The sequence below is a fragment of the Pogona vitticeps genome, chromosome 7 (genome assembly GCF_051106095.1).
Source record: "Pogona vitticeps strain Pit_001003342236 chromosome 7, PviZW2.1, whole genome shotgun sequence".
Classification (NCBI taxonomy): Eukaryota; Metazoa; Chordata; class Lepidosauria; order Squamata; family Agamidae; genus Pogona; species Pogona vitticeps.
In genome coordinates, this window is record NC_135789.1 from 21,109,476 (window position 1) to 21,119,328 (window position 9,853).

At 52.7% G+C, this 9,853-nt stretch overlaps 1 protein-coding gene across 2 annotated transcripts; it reads left to right on the plus strand.

The window, feature by feature from the left end:
- Positions 1-1,510: 1,510 nt before the first annotated feature.
- EXO5 (exonuclease 5) lies at positions 1,511-7,054 on the plus strand. 2 transcript variants are annotated; one of them, XM_072978229.2, is made up of 5 exons: positions 1,511-1,608; positions 2,789-3,039; positions 3,193-3,297; positions 3,935-4,107; positions 6,146-7,054. In XM_072978229.2, the coding sequence occupies exons 1-5, from the start codon at positions 1,538-1,540 to the stop codon at positions 6,623-6,625; spliced, it is 1,080 nt and encodes a 359-aa protein (XP_072834330.2). In that variant the 5' UTR covers positions 1,511-1,537; the 3' UTR covers positions 6,626-7,054. The 2 variants fall into 2 exon arrangements, with proteins under 2 accessions (XP_072834330.2, XP_078235487.1); XM_078379361.1 differs by lacking the exon at positions 1,511-1,608 and adding an exon at positions 2,067-2,244.
- Positions 7,055-9,853: the final 2,799 nt, after the last annotated feature.

The window sequence follows — 9,853 nt, forward strand, 5'->3', positions numbered from 1 at the left end:
CCCCCCCCACCCCCCAGGGTCTGAATCTGGCCAGGGATCTTCCGGGTGTTGAGCTGCAAGAAGACGGGGAGGTCTTTCCCGCCTGACCTTCAGCCCCAGGTGCCATTCTCTCCGTCTCCGCGCAGAGTTCTGCAGGCGAGTCCAAACCCTGGGAAAGGGAGAGGATCCTGCTCATGGGCAGAGTGCCCACCCAGGCAGGAAGGCCTCCCCAACCCTCCTTGAAAAGCACAGGGAGCAGAACTCTGGAAATGACACCTGAGGACAAAGCGATGGGCAGGATCAGGGGGGCCAAAAGTGGGGAGGGGGGCGTCCTCCTATTTGAGTGTGTTTTCCCCACCCCGTGTCTCCTTCTGGAAGAGGGAGGGGGGAAGCACTCCCCTGTTCAAGTCGAGGAGGGTCACCGGGAAAGGAAAGCGGGCGTCCGACAGGGAGGACACCCGATCCCCCTGCGCATGTACTATAGGCGGTGAGTTAGGCTCCCTCTGGACATGGAGGCTTGATTCTGGGGATGGAAAACGGGGGGGGGGGGGAGACACTCTGGGGGTTGATGGACTGCCTTGCCCCTTGGTGCCAGGCATCATAGCCCATCCGGGGGGGGGCTTTTGGGAATTGGGCTCTAACATCCACCCAAGCTGCCACATCTTCTAGACCCCATCCGCATCGCCCAAACGGGACCTCCTGTTCTACCTTCGGACCGGACACCAAGGTGAGTAAAAACACCCGCCAAGGAACCGAGGGGTCTTTGGTGGCTCCTGGGTGGATGGAGCATCTGGGGGGGGGGGAATACGTATCTGGTGGGCTTGAAGAGAGCATCACACAAGGAGACCCCCCCACACCCCACCTGGGGGGGGGGGTTCCCCCTGCCAACAAGGGGGCCATGCAGGCCCTCAGCAGCTCCTGGAGAAAATTGGCTTGAAACCCCCCGGAAGTCCAACAGGCAGGAAGTTGAGAGCAGGAAAAATCTTGGGGTTTTGTAAATTCTATCTTCTTAAATTTTATTTAATTGTAAAACATAAGATTTATTTTTTAAAAAACCTTGAACTAGGGTGATGAGAAGGAAGCCCCCTTCTTTCCTACTGTTTCTACCACTTTCTCCCCTAACCTCGGCTTCTCCTTTCTGCTTAAATTCCGTCTCCTCCGTGGTAGAAGTCCAGAGAGGCCCAGAGGAGGAGAATAGCAACCAGTTCCCCCCCCCTCAGGCGAAGGGGGATTCGAACCCAGTGCCGCCCGCCCTCGTCCGCAGCCAATCAGCAGGAAACTTGCCCCGAAAAACCTAGACACGAATCTTGAGACTCGCATGACCCAGGCTGTGGGGGCCCTTCCGGGAAGCAAAGCGACCTCTGCCCCCCCCCCACCAGCCGGGTCGGAATGGCAGCTGGAACGCGTTCCTTTCTGGGGCAGGAACGGCGGGAGGCGGGGCCCGTTCCGTGGGCGAAGCACCCAGGGCGCCCCCTGCTGGTGGCCATGTGCGACGCGGCCGGAGGGGGCGGCGAAAGAGGGAGGAGGAGGAGGAGGCGTGGAGCTGGGGGGGGGAGCCATGGCCGGCTGGCGGGAACCCAGCGATGCCGAGCTCTTGGCCCTGGTGGAGGATCAGGAGGAGGATCAGGAGTAAGTACCAGGCCTGGGGGGGGGGGGAGAGAGGGAGGACGAAGGAGCACCGCAGACACGCACAGGCAGATTCCCCCCCAGGAACAGGGGCGCGTGGGCTTCCTCTGGCTCCTTCAGAAGGGCAGGACGAGAGGTCCCATCCTCCCCACGCCCCCCCCCCGCTGCCGCTGGACCCACGGGCTGCCTCCCCGAGGCCGTTCCAGGGTCACTCCCGCCCTCCCTTCTAGCCTCCTGGAGCTCCTTCCTTCCTTCCTTCCTTTACTTCCGGGCTTCCGTCTTTCCTGGTTCCTCCCTCCTTTCCTCTAGCTCTCTTCCTTCCTTCCTTCCTTCCTTCCTCCCTCCCTTCCTTCTTTCCTTCCTTCCTTCCTCCCTCCCTTCCTTCTTTCCTTCCTCCTTCCCTCCCTTGATCCCTCCTCCGTTGCTTGCTTGCTTCCTTCCTTTTCTTCTCCCTTCCTTTTCTCCTCCTTCCTTCCTTCCTTCCTTCCTTCCTTCCTTCCTTCCTTCCTTCCTTCCTTCCTTCCTTCCTTCCTTTGTTTCCTTCTTTCCTCCCACCTTTCTTCTCTCTCTTCCTTCTACCATCTCTTACTTCCTTCTCTTCTCTTTGTTCCTTCCTTCCATCCTTCCATCAATCATGAGGTCCTGAGTCTTTTTCCTAAAATTACCATATACCTGTATATGCAAATTGCATGCCTGACCTCTGTTATGGGGGGGGCATGGGGTTAGGGTTTCTGGCTTTCACTTCCTTGCCTTTCCCTGCTTTAAGCCCGTCCATCAGATGACAGCTCCCTCACGCTGGCCCACAGAAAGCATCGCCCCTCTCCCCACCCCTGGCTTTGGGGGAACCTTATCAAATCTCACCATTTCTCTCAGCCCCACTCACCTCATAATTGTGTTTGCTGGAGGGCCGGGAGAGGGCTTTCTCTCTGTGGCCGTTCCCAGACTCTGGAACTCCCTCCCACTGGAGGCCAGGCTGGCTCTTCTTCCTTCATACCTTGAAGTCGTGGCGAGAATCCGCCCAAGTTGAAGACAACTTGGTGGCAGGAGAAAGAACAGCCAGAGAGTGACTGAGAAGGCCCTCTATCTGGTCAGGGGAGCTTAAGGCCTGTGGGCAGGTTCAAGCAGGGCGACGGAAGTCTTCTAGAGTCCTTGGATCCAAATCTTGTCCATTCTTGTTTTGCAGAGATTCTCAAAAACCCGAGCGTTCCTGCCGTCCACTTCCTGGTCCAGGTGGCGTCGCCCAAGAGGTGGTGGAAAAGAAGAGAGCCGAGACCCCCCTGGAAGCCTCCCGCCTCCGCTACCTTTGGGTCACCCACCTGGCCGCTCAGGTCTGGTGCGAGCAGCAGATGGTGTACCAGAGGGAGCAGCCGGAGCTGGGGAGTCCGGAGAACGCTGCACTCTTGGATCTGGGGAAGAGCATCCATCTGGCCAGAGGTGAGGGGACTTCATGCACACTGGAAAAATCAACTTATTCCGTGCAGCTCCAACACAGAAATGATTGCAAAGCTCCTGTCGAGTTACGGCTGAATCGTCCGAGCAGGAAGTCACTTGGTTTTTAATGTTCTCTCTTCCTGTTTTCCAACACAGAGCTTGAGGACCATGACTTAGTGCCGATCTGCGCCACAAGCCAAGAGGATTCGTGGGCCATAAAGCTGCTGAATCTTCTGCTTATGATTCCGGCCCTGCAAGCAGGCAAGCATCTCCTTCTGTGGCTCTGAAACCACCTCTCAAGAGGGACAGGCCGAGTCAGTCCCCTGGGGTTCCCCGCGATCCCACTCCCTTCTCCATGGCTCCATTTCTGACGGGTTTTCCATGTTTTGGGTGGAAGATTCCCCCTCCCCCAATTCCAGTCTTGGGGTACTTCTCCTTAAACTCAGTTGGTGGCATCGGAAAGATTCCCCCCAATTATGCGAGGCTCTAAGATAGAAAGATTTCATGGCCATTAAAAGTTGGAAGTCAACAAAGAGAGGTTTTCTTTTCCTCCCATCTGCCAGCTGTCGGTGGTGCTAAGTAAACACCACTTTCTCCTATATGGCAGGGGTTCCCGACCTGGGGTCACCCACATGTTTTTGGACTCAAACTCCCAGAAGGAGCCTTCGCCCCTTGCGGTGCTGGCCGGGGTTTCTGGGCGTGGTCGTCCGAGAACATCCCGTGACTGGGAACAGCCGCGCGAGGGTTTCCCAGAGCGACAGAGGAAGCTTCTTGGGGTGTACAGAGCGGTGAGGGGTCGCCGGCTGTCGTGAAAGCACGAGGGTCCCCTGGGATGACCCCTAGGGTTGTGCCTTGAATGTTCCTTTCTGGACGGTCTCAACCTTTTCTTTCGCGGAAGGTCAGCGTGTGCGAGAATTCCCCGTCTTTGGTGTGCTGGAAGGGGTCTTTGTGGTCGGGGTCATCGATCAGCTGGGCTACACCCCGAAAGGAGAGCTGCAGCTGAATGAGCTGAAGACCCGGAAGGAGGCCTCCATGCCTTCACGGGCGCAGAAGAAGAAAGACGGCTTCCAGGTGAGCCGAGGAGGAGCCGCCGGCTGCAGCGGCCTGGCCAGCGTGACGCGTGTGATTTGGCCAGTCCGACGTGGTCAAGCAGGAGGCCTCTGCCCTGGTTGCGTGAAACAGGCATTTCCTCCCCCCCTCCCTCCCCCCCTCCCTCCCTTCCTTCCATCCACCTTGAGCTCTTTTCTTGCTTCCTACCTTACTTTCTCCTTTCCTCCTTTCCTCCCTCCCTTCCTCTCTCTTTTTCATCTATCCATCTCTTCCTTCCTTCCATCTTTACATTATCATCTCTTTCCCCCTTACTTCTTTCTGATAATATTATATAGATTTGTTTTTTACCGATCCTTAGAAAGAAAAAAAGCAAGAAGGAAAGCAAGAAGGAAGGAAGGCACAGGGGGAGCAGGAAAGAAAAGAGAGAAAGAAAAAATGGACAGAAGGTAGGAAAAAAAGAAAGAAAAGGAAGGAAGGAAGGAAGGAAGGAAAGAAAAAAGAAAGAAGGAAGGAAAGTGAGAAGGAAGGCACAAAAAAGCAGGAATGAAAAAAGAAAGGTAGAAAAGAAGGGAAACAGAAGGAAAGCAAGAAGGAAGGAACAAAAGAAAAAAGGAAAGGGGAAAAGAAGGAAAGAGAAGGAAGGAAGGCATGAAAGAAAAAAGCAGGAAAGAAGGATAGAAAGTAAAGGAAATAATGATGGAAGGAAGGAATGAAAAAGGGAAGGAATAAAAGAAAAAAGGAAAAGGAAGGAAGGAAAGAAATAAGAAGAAAGAGGGAAGGTGGAAAGGAAAGGAAGGAAGAATTCTATGAATGTCCGGATTGAAAAGGGACGAAGGCTTCCCAGCCTCCATTCTGGTCGTTTTCAGGCAGGGTTAACATGATGAGGGGTCCCCAAACCGTGTGAGATTCCCTCAACTCTGGCAGATGAGGGCTTTCTTTTTCCTCAGGAGTTTGTGCCGTTTGCAGCTCCTGCGTGAGGAAAAGCTGAAGCACAGCACGGCCGCCACGAAAGGCCTCCTGGGATCCGTCCTCAAGGCACAAACAGCCCCTCGGGGGCTTCTAATATTTAGGAGAAAAAAACGGAACAAGGCAGCCACCATAGCAGTCCTGCAGCCTTCATGCCATCAGTGTCCCGGGCACTAAAAGGGTTGTCACGTGGGTCAGAAATCTGGTGGAGATGGCTATGAAATATCTTGTCCTTTGCTAGAAGCGAATAGACCTTTGGTGGCTGAGGGATAGAACGAAGAGAAGGTCGAACCTCACCGTGCGCAGCTTCTGTCATGTGTGTGTGGTAACACAGGAATAACCCCTTTCCCTCTGTGCGCTCCTCGAGTCCAAGCTTTAGAGCTTGAAAGCAGACCTTTTAGATCAGCTTGGGAGCTCCTTCCAAGGTTGGCCAATGGGAGGTGTGATTGGGTCAGGATTTGTCCCACGGAATCCATCATCTTTGCAGCTCTGTTCTGGACCTCCTGAAGATTCCTCTTAGTTTGGTAGACTGAATAGTCCAAAGCAGAGAGAAGCCATTGTCGGAAGTTGAAATGGGCAAAAGTGTGTGGTGTGGGGGCCGGTTTTCACCGGGTGCAGCTGCGGTTTCAGCCAAACCTTGGTTTCTCTTTGATTTTGAACAAAGGTCTTGTGTGGACAGTGCACCTCTGCTTCAATGAGGATCAGACTTCCCGGCGTGTGATTCATCATGCTTTAACCTTACAAAGAATTATGGGATGGATCGGACACTGGGAGGGCATGAAAACTGGGAAGGGGCAGAAGCATATTGTGCGTTCTTAGTCGTTATGGATTTGATTTAGAAATCCTTTCCTTAACAGGGCAGCTAAAAGGGCACCCTAGAAAAACACAGGCAAAATCACAAATTGCAGAGACAGAATATCACAGATCTAAACCCAGAGATTACACACAGCCGGAATCATGGACTGCTAAAACAACAGATTAGAATTGTTTGCAAAACATGACAGCGCAAGAAGGCAGTAACCAGTCGTTGCTCCAACTGGTTGCCCGCCCTTGATGGTTCATTACTGGCTTATTTCTATTTGATTGTTTTCAGGTCTCCCTTTACAAGTGTCTGTTCGACGCCATGGTGCGAGGATGCCTAGGGCCGGAAAGTTTCGTCCGTCACCTCCAGCTGAGGCCCGAGCAGCCGCTTGGCCCCCAGGTCCGAGAGCAGGCTCTGCGTGCGGGTTTTACTGCGTGCCGTTTCCAAGACCTCGTGGAGCTGGCCTTCCTGAACTTGACTTTCTCTGACCTCCCGCCCATCGACCGGCTGCAGGTGGAGTATGTCCACCAAGAGACCAACGCCTCGCTGGGCACAGAGGTCGTGGCTTATGAGGAGGAGACGGTGAAAGCCGAGGGGAGATATTTCTTGGCTTACTGGAAAGGGCAGAGAGATCCCAAAGGGGTGGAGGTGGAGGAAGCCTGGAAGTGCCGACATTGCGCCTACTCGGAGGTCTGCAGATGGCGGATGGCGAGGGCGGGAAGCCCCACCGCCAGGATTCGGCAGAAGACGACCAGGGGGAAGCAGGCCTGAAACCACTGCGTGAGGTGCTTCAGATCGACCAGCCTTCCTCCAGCTTTTCTAAGGGGTTGGACTACACTCCCTATCATCCCCAGCTACCATGACTGCTGTGCTGGTGGAGGATGAGGGTTGTCCTTCAAGTCAGGTGGGGCACAAGGCGCAGGAGCGGGACGGGACCGACGACGCTTTGATGTCCGAAGATCTGGAAGGGTCCAGATCGGATCCCCGTCGTGGTCACCAACAGATCACGGCTTTTGTTTCATGGGTGGAAAGCAGAAGGGAACCCGTCGCCTTCCTCTCTGAGGGGACCCTTTAATATCGAGAGTTGTCAACAAAAGGGGACTGAGAGACATTTTGTACCCCAAGAAAAACAATGCCATACCTCTATATTAAACAACAAAGGACCTCACGACATGCATTAATAAACGCAAAATGAAGACACTTTATTATCTACTGGTTACAATTCTAAATAAAGGGGTTTCATGCATTCAACTCATTCACACTCCATACAGACTCACCCAAGAGAGGAGAAATCTTGATTAGCATAATCCAAGTTCCAAAGAAAGTCATTGATTCCAAAAGCCTTTTGGTCTCAGCAGAGATATAACAGTTGCCCAGACCCCTTCTTTTAATATTCTTTTTGGGCAGGTTGCTAGCTGGACATGCGAATTAGAGGCTTCCCCCCCCCCCAATACAATTGTGAAGTATGGAATGCTTTTATTTACACTTAATGGGTCTTCCATCACTTAGTGCTGTGGTCCCCAACCTTTTTAACTCCACGGACCCATTGGAGAGGGGGCACTGGTGTGCACATGCACAAAGGGTGGAGGGTGCTCAGGAGGCACTTGTGCACCTTTGCGAAGGGGTGGGGGACACACACACTCACATGCATGCACAAAGGGGCTGTGTGGGCGGGTGGGAGATCTGTCTCCACGACCCAGTCCAGCCCAGGCCACAGACTGGCAATCAGGCCGCGGAGCAGGGGTTGGGGACCCCTGATATAGAGGACAAGTGTGGAATTGGTTTCCTCTGGAGGATCCTCATACCAGAGTTGTCTTTACCCCAGAGTTTGCTCTACTCCCTCAATGAGCAGCAGATGTTTTTTGTCAACCTACTGAAAGCATAGGTCAAAAAGTTCACAGTTCCAGAGTTGCATTTGTCAAGGAGGGCTTCTAGCCAGAAATGTAGAGTCCCATAATTCCTCTGGTTTTTGTTGGTCTCCATCTTTGTGTCCTTGCCCTCTTTCTGGCTCTTCACCAAACATGCACACACTTTACTGAGTGTGATTTGACGGGCCCGATCCAAGGCTTTCTGCTCTGTGCGTCATGAAATACACTTGCGTAGGCAGAATACCCCAGCCTCCTGTGCCGTTTTGCAGGAGCTGATCCTCTGATGGGGCGGTAGCCCCCTGAGACGTGGGCGCCTGTCAGTAGGGAAGGCCTCTTCGAGGAGACTCGGAGGCGCGCAGACGCGAGAGTCAATCCTGAGCGGATTTCCACAGGAGAGGAGTCTTCTCAGCTGCTTGGATGCGCAACTCTTAGCAAAGTGACCTTTTCGGTGTGGAGCCCCCCCCCGATCCCCCTGCGTGCCAGTTGGTGGGGTTTTGGGTTTCGCAGTCCAAAAGAAGGAAAACTTCCAAGCGCTGCTCATAAATTCTCAGCCATGTCATGCAGCGAAGGGTGCAGGGTTGCGCATCTCTGCAGCTCCTGGCAAGAGATTGCCAGATAGTGCTAAAACATTAAATCTTTCGCCCTGTGCATATCCTGAAGTTCCCCCTCTCCTCGGCCATTTCCTCTTACGCTTCCTTCACAAGCCGGTAAAGCCACAAGCTGCATCAGCGTGCGGTTGAGAGGGTGCCTTTACGCCCCAGACAGACCTACATGATTGTAGGCAGGAGTGGATGCTCCCTTATCTCGCCGTCTCTTTCCCCATCCTGGGTCTGCTGGCTATCCTGTGCTGTTCTTTGTAAAGTCAATGTGTAGCATTTCTCAGAGCAAGAAAACACAGTTTTTAATACGACTTTTAATACTATTCCGTGCTACTTTTAAATACTTTTTAGCCTGCACCTTTTATAACTTCAAACTTTGAAAAATATTTTTCCAGGAATAAAAGATAACAATATGACATGTCCTAGTTCAGTTCCAGCTGCTGTTGTTACTACCGGTGAGGGAGGAGGTAGCGTCTGTATTGAGCTCCGCTCCCTATCTAAAATAGTTTTAACAGTTATAAATATTTGGAAGCGCTGAGCCCTAAACATTTTTTAAATCAATCTGAATTTTTATAGTTAGCCGATCACAGCGGCAGGGAAGGCCGGGACAAGATCTGTAGGAGGTGGTGAGTTGTTATTAGAGCATTCCTTCTCAAGGAGATGGGTGTTGGGAAACGCCTGCATGATGCTGATAAAGATTTGCTTTCCTTTTCTGCTTCAAATCAAACCAAGATAATGGACTTTTTTTACTGCAGAACCTGAATTCACACTCCTCACCCCATATCCAACTCCTTTTCTCCTCTGGTGGAAAGGGACAATGAAGTTAATCAAAAGAGAGAGAAGGACACTCAAGCAACTTTTTTTCTCTGTGCCTGGCTGCCCATGGGGTGGGGGGTGCGGGGGTCCAAGGGTGCTGGAGCCACACTGGGACTGCTGCTTCTTATTCCAATTTTGAATGTTTTTCCTGTAGGTGTGGTGTGCTGTGCTGTGCTGTGGTGTGGTGTGTTGTTGTGAGTCCTTTGGTGGCTGTTTGATCCTGAGGTAAGTAACGTTTCTTTTCCTTTGGGTTTTTTCTCCTTTGTTTGTGGTGGAGGGTGTTGTAAGGGTCAGTCTAATTGTTCTGAATTTTTCTTTGCTTAGGCCTTGCCTTCAGGTGTGCTGTAGCCTTTCCAGGCTTTTCCAAACGATCCGTTTGATCCTGAGGTAGGTAAGGGTTTATTTCTTCCCCCCCCCCCAGGTTGTGGTGCGTGTGTGTGTGCCAAAACTGCCACTTGCCTGTCCAGGGCAGTTTTGGCCAGATGTGGGAAGGTGAGGCAGATGTACATCACTGACTGTTTTTTTTTTTTCATTTAACGTAGCTACAGCGTTGGACATGGGTCCAAAGAAGACTGCTTCTGCCCAGGTTGGCAAGCCGACCAGGGAGAAGGTCACGCTTGAAATGAAGAAGGAGATCATTCGTAAATACGATGGGGGGAGACGCATTGCGGACCTCACCCGGGAGTACGGGCGCAATGCATCGACCATCGGCACCA

What these genes read in the sequence shown, in the direction of transcription:
- EXO5 (XM_072978229.2), top strand. Translation starts at nt 1,538, where the DNA reads ATGGCCGGCTGGCGGGAACCCAGCGATGCCGAGCTCTTGGCCCTGGTG. An exon ending in GAGCATCCATCTGGCCAGAG is followed by an intron (nt 3,040 to 3,192) that starts GTGAGGGGACTT and finishes TTTCCAACACAG; the next exon opens with AGCTTGAGGACCATGACTTA. An exon ending in AGAAGAAAGACGGCTTCCAG is followed by an intron (nt 4,108 to 6,145) that starts GTGAGCCGAGGA and finishes GATTGTTTTCAG; the next exon opens with GTCTCCCTTTACAAGTGTCT.